Raw genomic sequence first — 21,680 nt, 5'->3', positions numbered from 1 at the left:
AATTTGCCTCAAAGATTTGGTCCTTCTGCACCAGAAAATAAGTGAGAGCCCTGCAGAGCCCTGTGAAGGTCAGGGCTGTGGAGGCCAGACTGGCAGCAGGACATGAGCTGTGACACTTCTGAGCACCCTACCTGACACCAGCCACTTGTCAGCCCCTTTTTCTAGCTGACTGGACTTTGCTGAAGTTTCCATGCTAGGTGCCTGCCTCAGCCTGAATTCTCCTGGAAATCTTCAGCCAAAACAGCTCAGCCACTTGTGAGAATGAAGCTAGGAAACAAGATAGTGGCTTAGCCCCATTTGTAAAGAAACACAGCTTTTTCCTTGAACTGATCTAGCAACTGCAAATCCTGGAACAAGGATCTGAGATTTTGCTGAAGAAGAACCTTTTTAGCAGAGAGTTTTCCTGTCCTACTAGAAATCCGTCCACACTTGGCCAAGCTATAAACATCTGAAAGACAGCAGTTTTTTCACACTCAATAGGAATTCATTTCAACAGTTAAAACCTGCTAAGATTTCACCTCTCTGAGCATGCTCCATCTTCCTACCTCCCTTCACCTGTGTTACAGGCAGCACAGCAACTGCCCTGCTCCCATCCAGCAGGTGGGGACTTCTGTACGAATGTCCCTGTACGAGTGACTGCTGCTTGCTGCGAGCTGGGGATTGGACCCAGACTCCTCCAACTGGCACCCAGGCGATCTGCTCTGAAGCAGAGCTCAAAGGCAAGACAGGGAGAGGGATGGGATGGAAAAAATGGGAGCTGATGAGCATCAGACTGCAACAACAGCTTGGACTGCAACTGGGAACCAGCAAAGGGTGTTTTTTCTGAAGATCAAGGAGTCCTCCTGCTTCTCTGCTTGTAGGAAAGAGGGTTTTTTTCCAGCTGAGGTCTGGGCTGCACAGAGAGCGCTGTTTTCTTACCAGGAGACAGTTTCCTGCAGCGATTGCAGGGAGCTGGGTGGATCAGCAGCTGCAGCGCCCTCTGCAAGCTCCTACCTGGGTTCTCCCAGAGTCTGAGGGCTCTGCTCTCACCCAGCCTGCAGCAGAGCCCGACCCAGGACTCCTGCAGCCATAAATCTACCTGTTCCACAGGGGAGAGGCTGAGAGGCAGGGAGAAAAAGGGGACTTTTGTAGCGGGGAGAAATTTGTGTTTCTCAGAGAACATTACATTCATGGAAAACATAAACCAACTGTCGTCAAAATCGTCTGAGCTCAGGAAATGGAGCGGCCGGGAGAAGGCTGCCATGTGGCCGGATGTTATGTATTTCTAATTAGTGCTATACATCTTTCAGCAGCGAGTGTCCTTTTGCTGGGAAACACAACGCGCTGCCCTTGTTATTGTAACTGTCAGAGAGTGCTTAAACAGATAATCTCCAGGAAAAGTGATAAACACATCCCCTCTCCCACTAGGGTGTGCAAAACACCAGTGCCAAACCTTTATTAGGGCAACACAACCAACCACAGGAAATGGGAATGGGAAAAGAGCAAGGGGCAGCCGCCCACGAGGAGAGGGATTTGCTGGAGGAAGCTTCTCGTGGCTGCTCCAGTGCCATGTGCCGAAGGAAATCCTGCAGGAGACAATCGGGGCACAGCGAGCACAGCACACGTGGGCTGCTCACAGGGATGGGGCAGGGAGTGAGGGCTCTCAGCTGTTCTGCTCTGAGTGTGCCCCCAGTTTGGGTGGAAAGGAGCGCCAGCAATCCCCAAAATTACAAACGAGCAGTGGACATGCTCCTCCATCCACCCATCTCAGCTAACAAAACACAAGGAGAAATGCTGAACCTTCCACAGTTAAAACAATCCCAGCCAACAAATCTCAAAGGAGATCAGATTCCTTTGATTGAAGCAACCAGACTGCTCCAGCCAAGGGTCAGGAGGGCTCCAGTGGGACAGTCTCCATGCTGGCCTGTCCGTCCTCACCTGAGCTGTGGTTCCAGGCTGGGAAGCCTGGAGCAGAGCTGGCAGCAGGTGATCCCAGCGCTGGCAGAGCAGCAAGGATGTGCTTTGCTCCCAGGGAACAACAGCTGAAGCCACCTTTCCTGGTGACAGGGTGAAGGACTGTACGGGAAGGCACTCAAAAGAACGAACAGTTCTATGGACACTATCCCAAGGATGACATAATGGGCTGGCCAGGGGACACGGGAGCTGCAGGAGCTCGGTGAGCACAGGGCTGGGGGCGAAGGCACCCAGCTGATGTGTCAGCAAATCAACTCTGGAGGCACAGACAACTGATTCACCAGCTGGCTGCTGCCCTGAGGGGAACAGACCAGGGCTGGTCACCTCGGAGCTGACACCACCTGAAGGTAATTCCTTTGCTCCCTCACGGCTCAGACACAGCTTTCCCCATGAGTCACTGCCCACCAGACACAGCCCTGGCACGGCTACAGGGCAGCCCCCCGGGGTGGGGCTGTCTGCAGGAAATGGGTGAGGAGAGCCCTGCTGCTGGCCCAGGCTGGTGGAGACCGCACACAACCACGGGAATATAAAGCAGCCAAAGTGAGGGGGATGCTCAGAGCTGTGGGGCATTTCCCCGACGCCCCGTCACAGGGGACCTGTGAGTCACTGGCACTCCCAGCTCTGGGAACTGGCGAGTCACACACGCACTCATCTGCCCTCCAGAGACAGCCTGGGAACCTGGAGGCACTGCTCAGCCCTGGCTGATACCCTGGGAATGATGGGCAGCTTTCCTGGAAGGATGGTCCCAGACTCTGAGGAAACAGGATGGCAGCCCCAGCCTCTCCAGCATCCCCACCTGCAGCACACAGGATCCCCGCACTTTGGGAGCCCTCCCAAAGCAACCTCTGGATTTTAGTAATAACCTGGATGCCCCCAACCACCTCCCTGTACTGATGTCTCCCCATGGAGAGGCAGAGGGTCCTGGGAGGGTCTCGGTGGCAGCAGCAGCACCGGGGAACTCTCTGCACGTGTTCCCAGAGCAGCTGGGGCCGCCCAGGAGCCAGCAGCTCCCTCTGCAACCCTGCCTTGTCCGAGGGAGGGAAGGAGGGAGGCCTAGGAGGTGAGGAATGCCGGGGGCCTGGGGAGGATGGAGCAGCTCTCCCTGTGGAAGCCATTAGATATTCAACACTTCATTTGTTTCCAGCCATCCTGGACTGCAGCACTGGGCTCTAGGACGGGAGGCTCTTCTCTGACGTAACCAGGAAGCAGCTGCAAAATTAAGGAATCCCTCATGACATCATAAAAACGGTCGATGGTTTACAGGGGAAGGTATAAAAATTAATGACATATTCCCACCTGAAGCAGAGAGCCTGCCCAGGAGCCACAGGGGAAGCCATGCTCTGCCCGACACGGAGGGGACGCCTGCCCCAGACAGCTCTGTGCTGCCAGCTCCCTTTGGCTGATCCAGGAGCTCGTCTCTGGCTCTGATTGTCCCTAAGCCCAGGCAGGGCTGGATCCTTGCACCTGGGGTGCGATAACCAGCTCAGTATATCCTTCCTGCCCCTGATGAACAAAGCTTTAGGGAATGATTTTAGGGACAGCTTTCTTGTGTACTCGGGGCTGGCTAGGAGTCAACGACAAAAAACACCATTGTGAAGTGACTATTAATAATACTAACTTAATAAGAAGTTATTCATTTCCACAGGGAAAGCAGACACATGCACAGAGTATCCTCAACACCCCAATCTCTGCAGCTCTGGAAGACCAACAGGACCTGCAAGAGGAGGCAATGGCAGTGGCACAACGTCCCTCCCCACCACACAACCTGGGCTAGGTCAGAAAGAATGACATTAGCCTTGAGGACAATCACAAAGCCATTTCCACTTGAAAAGGGAAAAGGATAGTGGTTTAAAATTAACTACAGCCTTTTCCAGGAAATATCAGTGGAAAGAAGCAGCCATTTTTAGAAATGTTATTCTCAGAAATTTCCTGAAAAGACCCATCAGTCAAAACACAGATTGAAGCCATTTCCACTTGCACTAAGCAGCACTTTAGAGCTCTCCCTACATGCTTGGGGTGCTTGACCCAGCCGGCAAGGCCAGGATCCTGCTCTGCCCCCTGACCCCAGCGAGGCTGTGGGAGTCAGTTTGGGATGTGGAACAGCCCATACAGAGTCAGGAACACTCCCCCTGCCTGGGGAGGCACATCCATCCCACTTGTCCCTAGTCACATTTGCACTCAGACACGCCAGTCCCCGACCATCACAGCTGGAGCAAAGGCACCTCCAGGCTCATCCGTGCTGGCAAACCTGGAGAACTGCCTGAGGAATTCTCATTTCTCAGCACTGCCCTCACCGGAGCTGCTCTGAGCACGGGAGCTGACGCTGGCACTTCTGACACAGGCACAGCAAAGTCTTCACTGCAGATTCCCCTGAGCCACAGGTTCTGCTGCCAACAACTGACAGCAACGTGAATTTGACCGCTCTGGCAGCTAAAAGGCTGGCAAATCCAAATGTATGTAACTTCTGGCTGGCTCATAAGGAAGCGTGTCCCTTCAAGCTGGCACGCCGGCTCATCAGCATATCTATAGCTCCAGACCAGCCTGGCACCAGCTGTCTCTTCCTGTGGAGGGAATATTTGCCATAAAATGCACAAGCAGGATGTGACTGAAGATGCTGCAAAGGCAAAAAGGCCCAAAGGCGAGCAGGGCGTTCAGATGAAACAGGGAATATTGCATGCAAGAAGAAAAGTCATGGATGATAGATATGGAAAAGGGTTTTAGGGGCATTGCAATAATGCAGAATGAAGAAAGAGAACCCCTGATGGGCTATCCTCTGTCTGCACAGATCTGTCAGCTCTTTTTGAAGATGCCAGAGCTATGAACTTCACCAGAAGAGTCAGTGAGGAGCTGGGGAGCCCGGCTGGGTTATACAGCAGCACAGTGTTGCTACCAGCATCCCCCCAGGAGCTGAGTGTGCTCAGCCATAACTGTGTCAGATGTTATTTACAACAGGGAGGAGGTGTGAACAGGGCTTCCCAAGAGATTTCATCCAGCTCTGAGGGAAGTTTTACCAGGACAGAAAACAGCAGCAAGTAACAGGCAGCATTTTGCACCCCACAAGCTCTTGCTGGGGGTGGGCATGTCCTTGACAGCAAAACGTGAGCAGACAGTCTGGAACTGTCTGTTCCTTGGGTGTGAATCTGGGTGAGCACTTTGAGCCTGCAGTTAAAGCTCATGAGAGCAAGTGCCTGCACACAGGAGCATTCCAGAGAAAGGAGCCTTTGGTGGGGCAGGAACAGCAAAGTGTGGAGCTTCCATTTCAGCACATTCCCTCCTTTACTGCTCATCTTCTTACGGCTTCCTGAGTGGCGGTTTGCAAAGCAAATGCCAAAACATGAAGTGAAATCCTTGTCCTCCTCCCAGGTCTTGGGAAGCAGGAAATCCCAGGAAATCTTCACCAAACACTTGTGAGCCTGAACTGCCTCCTCACCTCCCACTCCAGCCCTACTTGGTCCCTCCAGCCTCCCTGGCTGATGGCAGTGGCACCCCCAGCCCCAGGACACCCCACCAAGGGGGGCACAGCTCAGCCACTCTGCCTGCAGTGATTCTTACCTAACAATTTCCGTTATTAGAGCTTGGTTTCAGTTCCTAAGACCATTGCCAAACTTTAACCATTTAGGCTGCAATCCTTCATGCCAAAAGCTTTCTTCGAGCTAAATTTATTGGGGAAATTTCAACTACAAAGGTTCAGCCATTTGCCAGAATGAGGTTAGGGAGAATATATTGTCCTTCTCAAGTTAAAAATTCTTTGACCATTTCAGCAAAATCCCTAGCACCTTCACACTTGGAGAAGGAACCAGAAGTTTGGCTGGGGACAGCAGAGGGGTCTGGGTGTGCCTTCTGCCACCTCTGTCCTGCTTTGCCAAGGTGGGAGCCCTATGGAAATCTGGGTGCTCAGTCAGATCTCTCATGCCACTCCAACCAAAGCAGCAGCTGGTTCACCTGCTTGGACAGAGGAATAAACCAATCCAGGTGAGGCACTGGAGATGGAAAAGCAGGTGGAAAAGGGGGCTGAAGCAGCACCAAGTGAGGCAGAGCACAGCAGCCCCCTCTCCAGCCCCTTTACTCCTCTGCTGGCACCATCAGTGAGTGCTCTCCCCAGAGGATTCCAGCCCCACACATGCAGCATTCCTGCTGCAGCATGGAATTTTGTGTGGTGCATCCAGATTTACATGCCAGCCAAGGATCCCAGATGAGGTCAGCCTGGTTCCACAGGGGAGCTCGCTTTTCTGAAAACTATGGAAATTACACTTGCAAAAATCTCCCAGAACACCAGACTTGGAGGCATCTCTGCAGCTTCAAGTCAACTCCATCACACTTACTCACCATAAAGCCGTCCTAACAACACATTGCTTTTTCTCCCCTCAAGGTACCATTTTCAGTCAACACAGAAAATTAACAGGCAGCAGAGACCCTCCTGCAGAGTGTTCTGATGTGCTGAAATGTGCATGTGTTCAGTGAGGCTCATGGCTGCAGGACAAGGTCATGGTTTGGGGGGATTAAGTTGGAGAACTTGATTCCATTCTTCACCTTGGTGCTGAACTTTCAGGGAGAACCAGAAGTCCCCTTAACTCCTCCCAATGCGTGTGCTGAAATATTTTTGTGGCCCTCACTTGTTGGCTGGCTGGTGACACAGAGGGGATGGAATTTGCAGACACTGGGCAACTCTGCTTTGAGTAGGATCAAAGGCACCTCCTGAAGGATTATGTTTTTAGAACTCCATCTCCTGCATCTCAAGGTGGGCAGTCAAGGTGTTTCTTTTAGACTCAGTTCCCCATCAGTACCTGTTAGAGGTACCATGAAAAAAGGCACCCAAACCCAAGCTTTGAGCACACACCAGTGAGTTTACACCATCCAATTATTTGGACCTGAATCTTGTAGCTTTTCCTGCACTCCATGTGGCACTGAGCACGGAGATAATGCTTAATCAGTGGCTTCTCTGGAAAACTCTCATGAGAATGGAAAGAAATGCTTACAAGCAAAAGGACAACAGGAAAATTGAGCCTGGAATCTCTTTGTCCTGACATCATCTTGTCTATCACAGGAGGCTTTGTGTGCCTTATATCACACCTCAAGTGGCACTGGGCACAGCCTTTGAGGCTCGCTGTGTTTGGAAACAACCCCTCAAAATGCTCCTCACGAGGATACAGCCAGACTCACCCACCAGACCTCTGGTGGTGAATGGGGGCTGTGGTCTTCTGTAGAAATTTGGAAAAAATTCAGCTCCAAGCGGTGCCACGCCAAGGGAGGTTCTCAGGTGCTGAGCGAGCGATTCCCTGTGGGAAAGGGCCACCACCACAGGCACAAACCCGCAGCACGCAGAGAAACCATTCCAGGGAGTTTAACATCCGAGCCCCTGTTAGAAAATACGATCTCAGTGCTCCAACTCACACGGAGCCTCGGGTCCCAACGCACGTGGCAGGCTCACACAGGCGATGGAGCCCCCGCCACACTCCTGGCACTCAGGAACTGAAGAGCCTGAACCCTCCACATTCATTAACAAGCGTAAGACATCACACTTCTATGTCAAATTCCTCTTTCCCCCCGTGATTTGAGATAGGATTGGCACAACTCTGATACTCCCTGCAGCTACTGCTGCTGCAGCATTCCCAGCATGGCCATACAGAAGGAAAGGCTGTGCTGGGGGCTGGTGGGCTCGCCTTGCTCCAGCACCCCTTTTGTTTGCTGCTGTGTCTCCTGGCAGGAGGACACGAGGGAGCTGTGGGCTCCAGCACCGTTTCCTGCAGAGATTTGAAAACCTGTTGCAGTTCCAAAGCGAGCTTCGATTTCACTGTGACCAGCAGCTCGGAGACTCATAGTTACTATACAGCCGAATAAAATATTTTTTCATAAATTTAACGCCAGCATGTCTGTGTTTGGAAACTTTGAAAATCCATGTTGTATGGTTTACTGCACTGGAAAAGGTGCCAACAGAGTTTCAAAGGAAGGGAAGTGTATAACTGTTTCCTTTCAAATGTATTTTCCAATGGGATCCATTGAGGGAAAAGGCTGGAACTAACTAAAACATTATTAAAAACTGTTATGAAAAGAGACAGAGAGATGGAAAAAGATAGACAAAAACTCCAATACACAGCCGAAAGGGAGGGAGGGAGACAGGCGGCAAGAAAGGGGATATGGGCAGAAAGACACTTTGGGTGGGGAAAATGGGGCGAGACAGGGAGTTTTAACTGGCAGTCACCCTTTGTGGTTTCATATTGTTGCAGATCAATTGATCAGGATTTCAAGTGCTGCTGGCCCGGTGGCACAAGGCGAACCACAGAGTTGGCTCCAAGCGCAGCCCTTGCGAACTGCTGACCTTCAGTTTTCAAACCAAAAATATTCCTTGGGAAACGGCTACACCAGGTCCCAGCCCCGAGGCTGCCAAGCAAAAAATAAGCACTACGGACCTGTAGGAACGCCCCGAGTAACTTACACCAAAGCAACAACCAGGGCTAGCAGCCTGAAGTAACTCCCTGGTGTGATTCAACCGGCAGTAACCGCGCGTGACATGAGTGCAGAGGGGCTTGGCTCTTCCGTCCTCCCGGAGCGGGGAGTTCTCCAATCGCCTTCCGTCGGGATGAGCGTCGGCCCTCAAGCCGCTCCCGCTCCGTTGGCCACGCTCAAGCTGCTCCAACCAAGCCTATAAATACCAAAGCCATCGGGTCCATATAGCGCAGTCACAGCCCGGTTCCAAAACCAGTGCTCCAGCTCCAGCCACAGCCCTGGGTTTGCTGCCCTGCGAGCGAAGAGGGAGCTGAAAGGGGCTGAGAACTCATGTTTTGTCAGAGATTTCAGTGCCCTGGCCATCAGGAGGCTGCCAGGGTCGGGGCTGGATCTCTGTTGCTCTGCCAGGCTTCAAAGAGCCAGGCTGGGGGTGGGCAGAGCTCAGCGCGCGCCTGCAGAGTTCCAGGCCTGTGGTTCCACGGGGTGTAGTAACCCTGGGCTGTAGCACACATGTCGAGGGATGAGGGGAAAAAAATAAACAGACAGACAAAAGAATGAGGATGCTCTGCCAATTCCAATTGTGCAGCTTTTATTTTAAATGCTTATCAAGCTGAGAAAGAACAGAGTTCTTGGAAAACAAGGTTTCCTTTCTTCCCATGCCAGTGTCAAACACCCTCAAGGACGGGTACAGCACGGGCGCTCGCTGCTGGCCGCCCTCTCCGCAGCCGCCAGCCCGTCCTGTCCCACCCGCCTCAGCAAGGGTTTCCAGCTCACAGCCCTGGTGTTTCTGGTAAAAAGATCTCTCTGTGGTTTTTTTGTTTTTTTTTTTTTAATATGTATATATATACATATATATATATATATATATGAAATTTTTTTTTATTAATCTCCAATCTGGCTGGGTTCAAATTATGGCCAATTACCCACCAACACTTCTCGCTAATAAAATAAATTTTTACGGGCCCTAATTACTGCTTTTGCTGAACTGCTCTACAGGAAGCAGAGAGGCTGTGGCTCTCCAGACAGCAGCAGACAGGAAAGCTACGGCGAGGAAGCCGCGAGCACACGGAGAGGATGGAGGGGGAGCGCGGAGCGTGTACCATGCGCACGGCGCTGGCCCGGCCGTCAGGACCCCCGTCAGCCGCTGCTCCCACCACCCGTGACGCAAGGCTGCTGCTGGGGACAGGAGTGACGGCCGCAGCGCCACGCCGGGATCCACGGACGCCAGCCGGAGGGGAAATCGTGTTTGGAAAGGGCTGCATCAATCACACGTGACGGAGAAGCAGAGCCGCCCCCCAGCGCGGCACAGAGGTCCCCCCGCAACCAGCGCAGAGGGGAGGCGGCTTCTCAGCCCGGCGCCCACCTTTGGTTCTCTCTGTTCCAATCGCACTTAATTGAAGGAGACACAAACGGCAGAAAGGCAGAAAATCCCTCTGAGAACGCCAAGCATCCAGCCTGCTCCCTGCTGCACACACACGCTGCTGCCTGCCAGCACAGCACAGCCCCAGAGGCTTCCCAGCTGTGACAACTGAGCAGAACCCACTGGGTGACTGCAGCCCACGGCCCGTGCTGCCTCAACCCGGCTGCTCCAGGGGAAGCAGGGAGAGCAGAGCCGCTGTTCTCCGTCAGGGAACACCCTCCGTGGCAGGAAAGCCATGGCAAAACCCCCGGCTGCTGGAGCCCTTTGGAGCGCGGCTGCCACGCAGGTATCCTGGCTCAGCTGGGGAAACGCGGCTCTGCGAGATTGATTAATTTTTTTTTTAATTTTTTTTTCCCTTTCTTAACCAGGATTACACTAATTTCCAAGGCCTAATGGAGTCCAGCTGTGATGGGGAGGCAACGCTGCAGTAGTACAAAGACCTTTGCACATTGGTGCAAACTTGTACAACGCTCAGCACACACACGCACACAAAGCCCTATAAAAAGGATGCATGCAGCGGGATATTTTTAGTCTTGACAATACAGCCCTAAAAATATGACTTTGCTAATACATCACTACAGAAATATTCCCAGTGTCCATTCAGGAACGGTTTAAAACATTTATTTTTGTTTCCTTTTGCAATGGTCAGAGAGGAGGGAGAAAATAGAAACTCATTGATAAGAGGAAACGAGAGAGACATGAAAAATTGAAAACTACCTAAAAGCTCATGGAGAGGTTTATTTTATTAGTTCTTAATAAATATCTTGCAGATTTCCTCAGGAAATACACCAGATCACATGTAAAATAGTTTGGTACTGATGTCAACTGTGTCAGCATATGAAATCTATTAGGGTGAAGCCACAGCAGGGTGATCAGCGTGCTGAAAAACTGCACGGCACTGAGGAGAGGGGGGGTGGGGGGAATCTCACGGCCCTTCCAAATTCTTCGAGAGGTAAAAAAGTCAGCCAAGACGCAGAGAGAGAGAAAAAAAGATCCCACATCCTGCTTTGCGCTGCCAGCAATGTGAAGTGCCCAGAGATTAATTCTATGTCTGGCCTGGAAATGTGACTTTAAAGCATTGGAGGGAGCAGGGAGGAGGAGGAGGAGGAGAGAGGAACGAGAAGGCCAGGAGAACCGGGACTGGCACCGTGCCACCGACCCCCCTCCCATCCTTTCCCCAGCCGTGTTTCAACGTAGACAGCAGTAAAGCCCAGCAGACGGCAGCTCCCGGGGCTGCCAGGGCCTCGCACCAGCTGGGGCGCGTCTCCCGCTCCCCGTGCAGATGGCTCTGGGAGCATCACTTCCGCTGCGCCTGCTTCCAGAACCACCCGCGCCCATGTGGCCGCCTTTGGCCGCTCTCCGCCACGGCCCCGAGCGCGCTTGGGGCCCCCCGGGCGGGACCAGCTCCGCTCCCAGCACCAGGCACGAGGGTTGTCAGCCCTTGGCTCCTCGGGCTGAAGGGTTTATGCTGTTCCCAAAGCGCCTTTGGCAGCCGGAGCCTCCTTCTCCATCCCCGTGCCATCACCCGCGGAGCAGGCGCTGCTTTCGCAAGACGCCCCGGGGCCAGCGGAGAAGCGCCGGGAGTTCGCTGAGCCTGGGTCAGGGGGCCAGATGATCCCAGGAGGGATGGGAGAAGGGGGAATGGAGAAACTCCACAGCCAAACCCATCCTCATGCGGTATCTCCTTCCCATTCCACAGCGACACGCTCCTGTCTGCTTCTCTGGGGTGGGACCTGAGAGTCTTGGGGGCAGACAAATCACTTGTGCCCTCTGTGTGTCACCTACCAGCCAGCCCTAAGGCCACCATGGCCATCACCTGCCACAATGACCAGCGTTAAAGATGACCTTTCCATTAGGGATGGGCCACGGATCTTCAGGGCTGTCACTCACCTGGGGTTAAACTGTCCTGGTCAGTGAAGCTGGAGTGAGCATCACACAGCCAGGGTGACACCTGAAGGTCACACCTTCCTCCTGTCACTTAGCACAGGCACAGCCAGCTCTGTGCTGCATAGCACACACAGCCCAGTTAGGGAAAATAAAAGTTCTCCACCCCTAAACCTGTGTGCAGTTCAACTCCTCAGATACACACAAGACTACAAGCACAGCCTTGGCTGTGCTGCTATTCCTGATCTCAACATTGAGGCAAGAAGAGATCCCAACAAGCCCCCCCAGCACCAGGCACAGGATTCCCAGAGTGACTGCAGCCTGTGAAAAGAGGAAAGCAGGATGGAGCTGGCAGGGGATGAGCCCGTGGGGCAGCCCCTGGCAAGGAACTACTCTCACCAAGCTGGCAGGCTGCACCCAAACCTGCCCTCCTTGCCTACACCTGGAAGGTTAAACAGCCCCGCAAGCTCAATCAAGAGTTTTACAACTTCACAAAGCAGCATACTTAGTCTAATTATACAGTGTTCTCTCAAAGAATTAAACAGAAATACAGTAATCGACTTAAAAGCGTGAGGAAATCAAAGGTGCAAGGCACATTAAAGAATCAGAAATATCTCTTTAAAAGCAAAAGGACTTCCTGTCACACTGCAAACATCTAAAGCTTCACCAAAGCTGCTGCACCTGGTGCACCTCACTCTGACTCCCTGGCACCCCGCTTTCTCCACCACCAAAGCTGGGGAGATGCAGAGGCCTGGGACAGCTGCCTCAGCACCTCCTTTCTCATTCCACAGCAGGACAGATGGACACAGTGTGCCACTGCTCCATTTCCTGCCTTTCATTTTACACAGCAACGCTGCTTCTTCATCTAAATAGTGGTTGGATTCAGCGTTTGCAGAACTGGCCATGCCTTGGAACCACAGCAAAGCCTCTCCAACCTCACCTCACCTGTCACTGACTCTGTCCTGATTTGCTGCTTGGGCTGCTGAAGCTTGGCTCTAAAGCAGACTCAGGCTTTGTGTTTACAAATCATTTCCCCTCGATTTGTTGCCCTGAAATGAGATCCCGGTATCACCTTGTGGAACAGCTTCAAGGACAAATGTAAGGATGTGCTTGTGTGACAGGCAGACCAGGCAGAAGCCCCCAGCAAACTCATCCAATACCACTCGATGGGGACTTTGCTGCACTTGAGCTGGAGGGCAGGGTTGGGGAGTCTGACACACCAGCAAACACTCAATTTTGCTGGAAACCTTTCCCTTCCCTGCCACAAAGCCCTGCCCAATCTTTTGCCTCCCAAGCCAACGTCTAGATTTCAGAAACCTGAACTGCCAGTGGAAATTCCCTGCAGCGCGTTGATTATTGCATCTCCTGCTGGCACTTGTGGCAAGGGGAAAAAAAGTCACATGGCTTTCTGGACACACATTTCACTAAGGAGTCTTGCATCAGAGGGCAGAAGCCAGCAGCCAGGAAAATAACTCCAATTACGGTAAATAAATCCCCAAATATGTGACAATCTGCCTTTTAAACAGGAAACAGAGGGGAATAAGCAAAGGAAGACTTTGGTCTAAACATTGCTGCCACCAGCCTCAAGAGCCCGAGAGCAGGACTCTAAAGACACGTCTGGGCCAGAATTATTTTACCTGAACTTTACTGATGTGTCTCAAGTCCGAGACAGCTTCCTTCCCTGAAGGGAAAGGCGCCGACAGTTCCCAGCAACTGTGCCAACCTCCAACACTCCCAGTGGCTCAGGGGAGAAACCCTGGAGGGTCAGCTGCCATCTCTGGACACGTACATGTCCCTTAGGAGGCTCAGCACGGGAAGTTGTGTGGCTCCTGAGATGAGCAATGCAGGTATCGCTCCCTGCGCCACTTCAACCCTTCCTCCTGCTCACACATCTCAAGGTCTGGGCTGTGTCTGGACACAGGGAGTTGCAGATATCACTAAACAGCAGGTTCAGTGTAAAAGCCCTTTGCCAAGGCAGTGACACCAAAGAGCCAGCTCAGTCAGGAGCCCCTGTGCAAGGCAGGCAGCACGGGGAAGGATGGACACCAGAATCACCCAGCCCTCCTCTGGGTTTCCTCTCCTGATTACCAGTCAAACGCAAAGCAAATACAAGCAGCAATGTGAAAGGAGGGGAAGGATAAATTAAACATCCAGTTCCTCCAAACTTAAAGCCTTGAGAAGTGTTATGTCTTAACACCACCCTGCTAAAGGCAGCACTGCCCAGTCCCAGAGGGACAGTCACACAGCGACTGCCAGGTGCAGCTGGAGATTTCAGTGCACACACCTCAGCTCACAATTGCTGTACAGCAACCAAAGCCCCAGCACCCAGAGAAAGCCAGATGTCAAATTGCTCAACTCCAGCCTCCCTGCATCAAGTGGGCTTTGCACTACAAACCTACAGACCTCAGGCTCTGCTCCCAATGGAGCACAGGGCTGCAGATACTTAGCATCCCCCAGACACAGCCCTGCAATGTGACATCTTCATCAGCCTCCTGGTGGTTTAGCCCAAAGGTGTCACAGCCCACAGCTGAAGTCTGTATTTACCGCACAAAGAGGGGAATTAAGAGAAAAGGACTCAGTTCTGCTCCCCAGACAGGGAAAGATCAAGTTGCTTCTGGTGCTATCTACAGCCTGAGGTTTATTAAGCTTTGTGTCTAGTTTTAAAACTCCACCAAACCAAGGCAATTACCCACAGCATTGCTATTTTTAAACTCAGGCAAATGCATTGGACTCTCTTGCATTCAATTGTCTTCACCTTTTGTCAGCTCCAACATGTAAGATGTGGTTAGAACTTCATCAGAAGACATTGAGATGAGGCTGCCACAGGTGATCAGAAGGTGCTTCCTCTGAGCCTCTTCTGATGCTGCCGTCAGCTCTTTGAGCAGAGCTGGGTCCAAGTGGCAGAAACGAGCTCGTGGCAATGGTCAGAGCTGAAGCTCTGCTGAGGGCAGACACCACCAGCCTCTGCATCATCTCCAGGGATATTTGAAGGGTTCAGGCTGCAAGCCTGAGCAGGTGTGGTGAGCAAAGCAAGACCTGCTGTGTCCAGCCCAGGGCTGCGAGTAGGGCGGGATGGCAGCGGAGCCAGCTGCTGGTTACCACAGCACAGCCTCATCTCAGGGCTCTGAGCTGTCCTCCCCAATGAAAACAGGAAGTCCTGTACCTGCTTAAGCGCTGCAGGGGATTTGCACTGACCTACACATCTTTTCTTGTGTGTATCAAGACTTGGGCAAGATCCACGTCTCAAGCTGGTGTCGGTGTTCAAGGAGCACCACGTGCCATAGCCAGTCCTTGCACAGGCTGCAGTCAGAGCTGTGTGACAGCAGCTCCTCTCTGAGCCAGGCAGTCTCTCCAACCCCTGCAGCACTGATCTGCTCAGCCCTGGCCTGAGGACACTGGTGTGGCAAAAGCCACAGACACTGCTCTGAAGCTGCTGCTGTGAAACCTCCCTTTCTGCACGAGCCTTCAAGGTTTCCCGGCTGACACCACCGTGAACAGAGAACCCGGCCATGGATCATCAGCTCAAGAAGACAGAGCCAGGGTCTGCAGAGCAAAGCCCAGCCTGGCCCTACCTCACAACCTGCATCAGCACGGTCCCTCTGCCAGGGCACAGCTAGCTGGTTTTCCTCCTCGCCCCCTGCCCTTGGCAGAGCAGATGCACGGGTCACCCTGCCCAAACTGTCACTTTCCACTGCTTTTCCACTTTCCCAATCCTCAGCTAAAGCAACGCACTTGGCCAGACCTTCCTTGTGCCTCTGTGCCCTGACTCTGCTCGGCCCTGGGGGATGCAACTTCATTCCCTACATGTGCTGAGGATGCACATATGGCAGCCCCCTCCCCTCTCCACTTCCACCTAACCCCGACCTCCTAACAACCTCCACACGGCACAGTGCGACCGGCCCAGAGTGCCAGAAGGCATCCAGGTGCTGCAGCCTGATGCTTCACACCCGCAGCCAGGCAAATTTGCTGGGATTTCCGGGAAGTGTCTCTAGGGTGCCCCGTGCTGCTGCACCCCCACCTTGGTGTGTGCTTGTTTGGAATGCGGGACCATCGAGGCGGGGGGAGAGGGGAAGTTATTCTGGTGGTGGCCTATGAATAACATCCAGTGATTTATAGGAAGTATAATCCAATAATACAGTAAAATAAAACAGTGTGTCTGAGATGGGTTTGATTCCAGGAATTATAAAACAAATTATTAAAGAGAGAGAGAAAGAAAAAAGCCTCAGTGAGGCCAGATTGGAGTAAATTGGGCACAGATGGGCTGGGAGGGGGTTTCTCTCTCTCCACTCACCGAGATGCCCCTGCCGCAAGCACGGCTTCAATTAGTCTTTTCAGAAACCAGAGTTTTATTCCTCCAAATTACAGAATTAAAAAAAAATTAAAATTCTTGGAGTGTTTGTGGTCAGGATAAAGGGATCCAAACTTCTCTGTGAGTTGGTTGTGCAGATGGCTACCAAACTGTTAAAACGGGCCACCCCACTACGATCCCGTCCCAGCCAGAGCCCAGGACGGCCCCGAACACTGGTTAGCCACTTATGTCCCATCCTGGAAAGCACCAGCAAGTCTCTGCCATGTAGAGTGGCCACCTCTCTCTGCCTCCCTGCCTCGGGTTGGCGCTCCTTGCCCCGTGGGTTTGAGATCTGCAAGAAGCTTTTTCACACCTGAAGTGCTCCTGACGGGAGGCAGCCGGGTCAGCGGGACCCTCACTGGCTGCATGCCCCCCAGGACAAAGCAGGAACACACTGTTTGACGCTGAACAGCAGGGGATGCACTTCATGTGGGAATTCTTTGGCTTCCTCTGTCAGAGAAAACAACAGATCCAATTCATCTCCCAGGATCTTCCCAGTGCTGCCCGGCTGCACAGGCAGCTGAGACCAGCTCCAGCGTGCCTGGTGCTATCTCTGGGGAGAGGCACAGCTCAGCTGCACTGGGCACAGGCCACAGAGCCCTGCTGGTGCTCACCTGAGCCCTGGCACCCACTGCAGGGTTCAGGTAACCACAGCAGTGACCTGCGTGGGAGGAGGATGTGAAATGCCACGTGCTGCTCACAGCTGGCTGGTTTTGAAACCAGTTTAAACACAGCACAAAAAAAGTCACCCTGTCAGAAAAGCACACAGTGACCTTGCAGTTGGTTGGTTTATGACAAAGTGGCAGTGGCTGGGAGCAGAGACACAGAGGACATGTCACAAATCCCATAGGGGGACACGTGCCAGGACAGGGGCACCCCTGAGAGGTCACAGCCAACCCACACCACAGCGAAAGAATAGAGTAAAAAAGCAAAGAGCAGCAGATATAAATTATCATGAATGAGTCCCAACCTCCTGTGCTGCCCACTGCCTCACTGAAGGTCTGGGACAGACCAAGAACAATCCAAAAATGGGAGAAACTGAGGCTGAGATGGGGCAGGATTGTGTTTGGTGTAAGTAAGAGGGAGGACAGGTGCTTAACACAGCATTTAATTGTTAACTTTCCTTTTTCTTAATACCTGACTCTACTTAAAAGCTCTTATTCAGGGGTTAAGAATTTCATAGAATTCCCCACATTGTGACTGTTATGCCACTGACACCACATCACAACTGCCAGCACCACTGTATCTCAGCACCAAGGATTTGTTACAGCCATGGAGCAACAAGCACATTTACAAGTTTCTCAGGCGTAGCTGGGGCTCCAGAGACCTGGGAATACAGCAGGGAAAGGAGGGAGCAGCTATCCCTGAAGAGAACACCCCCAAAGAGCAGGGAAAAGAGGCTCAGACCTCCCTCCCAGCCCCAAGCCCACGGATGTCCTCCTGCTACTGCAAACTGAGTGTCAAGCCCGTGTGATGGGAAGGACACAGCCACGCTCTGCTCCCAGATTTGCAGGATTTCAGTAGGAGGAGATCTCCAGAGGCTGTTTGGTCCAACTGCAAAGTTAGCTCCAGCTCTGTGGAGTGGACACAGCCAAGCTCTGACTACAGCCGGCTCCCCAGCAACGCTTCCTGGCAATTTGGGATGCAGGAGGGTGGGACTGCTCCCCGCGTCCCGCCAGCCTCCCACAGGCCCACAGGGGCGGCTCAGCCCCCTGGCTCCCGCTGCTGCCCCTGCTGCTGCAGCACAGGGAGGTGACTCATGTGCTGGGAAATGGAAACCCGCACCTTCCCGACAGCGTTCCTGCCGCCTGCTCCCGCAGGGCCTCTGCCCACAGCAGCCCACACACCGGGGAGCGAGCCAGCACCCCTGCTCCATGCAGGGCACTCCGTAACCATTCCAACATTCCTGCCTTCCTTCTAAACTCCAGACCCTTTGCTGCTCTGCTTTTGATTTCCATCTGCACCCAGCTCTTCCCAGCATGGCAGCGTGGGCAGCGATCCCAACCTGTGCTGTGCCAGCACTCGGCGTACGAGCGCTCTGAGACCACCGGGGCATTTGCGCTGACAGCAGGGTTTGCTTTGCCAACAACACTCTCAGCAATGTTTCAGGGTCACCAGAGCAAAGAGCCCTCAGGGAAATCCCTGAAGGGCCCCTGGCATCACATGGCAGCCGTGGTGCCATCCGACCTGCAGGCATTCCATGAGCACTGCCACCTGCTCCGCACGCAGCCCGCGGGTCCCGGCCTGCAGAAACAGGTTTCCTTTCTCCAGAGATCCAAAAGATGGGAGCAGCTGGCAGCTACCCACACAGGAGGCAGAAAACTCTGAGAATACTTATTTTTCATGAGATAAAAAGCACTCCCTCTGTCACTCACACACATCCACAACTCAGCTATGGATGGACAAGCACAGCCCAGTGGTCTGAAAGCTGGGATTGCTTCCAGCTCTGCCAAAGGGGTTTGCCATCCATCCCAGACAAATCTCATCCTCTCCTTCCCACCCGCTCCTGTGGCACAGACACCACTACTAATTCACCTTCCAGGGGTATTATTAATATTATGAATACAATAATTACTGTCATGCAGAGGCATTTGCTTATAATCACGAAGTACTTTGCAGCTCAAAGATAAACACACTATTGCTGGCTGGCATCTGGCAGGCAGGAGGGCATGGCTGCCTCGCCAGTGGGACTGATAGCTTCCTCCAGGAGAGGAGAGTGCCTGCAAGGCAGGCACAGCACACAGGAGCCACTTCCCAGCCCTCCAGCCAGTACCAGTTTGCCCCATCAGCTGACCTTGGCCACTGACCACCAGCCTGACCAGTGGCCAACTGGCTTACGAGGGAGGGATCTTCCAGCAGCAGCAATCTGGGGCTCAGCCTGATCGCCCACATGCTGGCCATAGCTGAAATCCATCAGCTAGAGGCCTTCATGTTTGGGATCTAAATCCCAAGGTATCAGGATGTGAAATGCTGCTACCTCCCACCCAGGGAGAGCAGCCTCATCCCTGTTCCCAAACTCACGGCTCAGGCAGACCTGGGTACCTGCTGCCGAGTGTGTGTTGGAGAGGACACGGGGAAAAACACAATCCATGGAAGCATCATTTTGAACTCAGTGAAGAGGCTCTGGTTTTGGTGGCATCTCTGTTACCCAGCACATTAAACTTGTCAATAGTAGAGACCAGCCAGGCTGCTGGGTGGATGGAGGAAGTGAGAGGAGGAGAGTAATTAACACTAGATCTGTCTTGTTCTCTGCATTAACATGGGGCACAGGCTCCAAATCAGTGTTTCAGAGAGTGGCATCACATTCCCCACCCACCTGCATGGACACAGGCAGCCACAGCCAACAGCTGAGGCCTCTGACACTGTCCCAGCCCTTCTGGTGCCAGCACAGGCACTGAGCAGGGCCCAGCTTAAACACTGGGAAGGCAGAGCCATAAAGCAGCGTCCTCCTCCCGTGCTGGTGACTCAGGCTCTGGGGGGATGCGATACCTCCTCACTCCTCAGACACCACAGCCAGCTCCAAAGGCCCAGCCAAGGTCCTCTTCCCTTTGTGTTGACACCCACAGGCATCCAACCACCACTCCCACCTCCCCATCTGGTGTGTCCCCCACCCTTCTCCGCACGGGGAGTGGATGATCCCCGTCCAGTTTCCCCTCCAGCAGCACGTGGTACCTTTGGGCTGGGAGTTGTACACTGCAAACATGTTGATGGCCACGAGCTGCAGCATGCGGGTGCTTCCGATGGGAGGGGGGCTGTGCTGCAGCAGCACCTGGAACTCCCTCAGGACCTCCTCAGCCACCGCAGGGAAAGTCTCCATCCTGCAGACAGAGAGAGAGGCTGTAGAGAGCAGGCTGTGCCCTGAGATGCGGGGTGGGAGGTGGGCATGGCTCAGCCCGTCTCACATCTCCTGGGGAAGGGGGAATCCCTGGGGTGCTGTCTCCCAGCCAGAAGCTGTGGAGAATGAAGGTGCAGGCTGCTTCCTTAGAGAGGGCAGTGAGGGATTGCTCTGTGAACGACAGGCAGCATTCTTTTGGCAGAAAAACACGGCCTTTATGAGTCATTTCTGACCAACCATTTTTTTCTACTGACTTCTACCAATCTGGGAGAGGTGCCAAGGGGCCAGCAGCTCACTTGGACCAGGAGCAGCCCATGGGACTCCCAAGGCTGCAGCAAAATGCACACACTGGTGCCACATTGCGGATGTGGCAATTCCAGTGCATTGAATGCTGGCCAAAGCGTGCTTCCTCCAGAACTCCTCGCTGCAACATCGGATCCCGTGGCACCGAGCCCTGTCTCCCCCAGGCTACACACTCCCCGGCACTGCGACTGAGCCCCTGAACTTCATCACTTCGAGCCCCACAGGACAGGGACTCTCTGACTCGTGGAGCTGCTGACAGTGTCAAAGCTGGAGCGGGTCCCCGCAGCCGCAGCGCCGCTGTCGCGCGTCAGGACACAGCAGCCCGCGGCTGCGGGGCCACGGCTGGGGATGGGGTGAGCTTTCAACACCACTCACAAGCACCCATGGAAACCTGACACCTTCATCCTGCTCTTCATCGCTGAGGGAATTAGCTGAGGTCACTTATCAAAGCTGTTGGATCCTCAGCAACCTCCCAGCTGAAGCGGGGTGAAAAATTGAAATTATTGTAAAGAGCACAGTCAAACCCCAAAAATGACTGAGGTGTGGTTGCCCACAACAGTCCTAACCTGGTATCCCAATGAAGATAATTTTATAACCAAGAAGCTGCCCAAAACCTTGGGAACTACTGAGGGGGGAGGTCCTCCTGTCCCACTGCCTCCTCTGCAGAGTTTGCTGCATTGATTCTTGTTCCTACGCTAGAAAAAGCCACAGCCAGACACAGCAGACTGGAAATCTCCCAGAAAAGTGCCCACACTGCCAGTTATCAGTGACATTATCAAGTGCCCTCATGGGAGTGAGGGAGCCAAAACCCACAGAGGGTGAGGCATCTGGAGCTGGGGCAGGCAACCTCAGGGGCCTCCATAGCAATTTCCTCTATCTTCCCCCCAGGAGATTCAGATCTTGTGATATCACCACAGGCTGGATTAATGAGCCACTTCTGGTAACCCACATGGGCAATTCTGCTGGGCTTCCCCAACAGAATTCAGGACAGTGACAGCTTGATTTTTAAAGACAGAAATGGCTTTACTCTTAGCCGTATTTCATGGGTGCTTTTCATCACCCAGGTCTGCCTACCAGGAGGGTACTCTCTCCCTGGGCACTGTTTGCTGGAGCAGCTCAAAGTCTCTGTTACCTTCCCAAAAACATGGAGGGGGGAACAAATAGTCTCCTTGTACCTTGTAGCTTTGTGGAATGGAGCAGCCCTGTCACTACAAAAGCACTGCTTTCCTGGATTTGGGGCACAGCCAGAGAATTAGAGTAAACTGATTGCTTCTAAAGACTTCCTAATTTTGAGAAATCTCAGACCACATCCAGTGTATCCAGCAACATCCTCCTAAGGCAGACAGCACTCTGGGGATGGAGGAGCCCTTTGCAGGACGGGTTGTTACTGAGGAGATGAAGATTACTGCCATGGAATAACAACAAGAAGGAGTGAGGGCTTCCTCAGCTCCACCACCTGTGCTTTGATACCACAGCACATCTGGAACAGAATG

At 53.1% G+C, this 21,680-nt stretch overlaps 1 protein-coding gene across 3 annotated transcripts in view; it reads right to left on the bottom strand.

Moving 5' to 3' along the window:
* Positions 1–21,680, bottom strand: part of SMG6 (SMG6 nonsense mediated mRNA decay factor) — a 107,538-nt gene that overhangs the window by 58,177 nt on the left and 27,681 nt on the right. For all 3 annotated transcript variants that reach the window (XM_014254933.2, XM_014254935.2, XM_005525788.3), the window contains exon 10: positions 19,722–19,867. In XM_014254933.2, the coding sequence (XP_014110408.1) occupies positions 19,722–19,867 (146 nt within the window). The remainder of the gene's footprint in view (positions 1–19,721; positions 19,868–21,680) is intronic.

Source organism: Pseudopodoces humilis, chromosome 23 (genome assembly GCF_049639895.1).
Source record: "Pseudopodoces humilis isolate 2021_Gansu_Grassland_sample_001 chromosome 23, ASM4963989v1, whole genome shotgun sequence".
Lineage (NCBI taxonomy): Eukaryota > Metazoa > Chordata > Aves > Passeriformes > Paridae > Pseudopodoces > Pseudopodoces humilis.
This window is presented reverse-complemented; position numbering and strand designations above follow the sequence as displayed.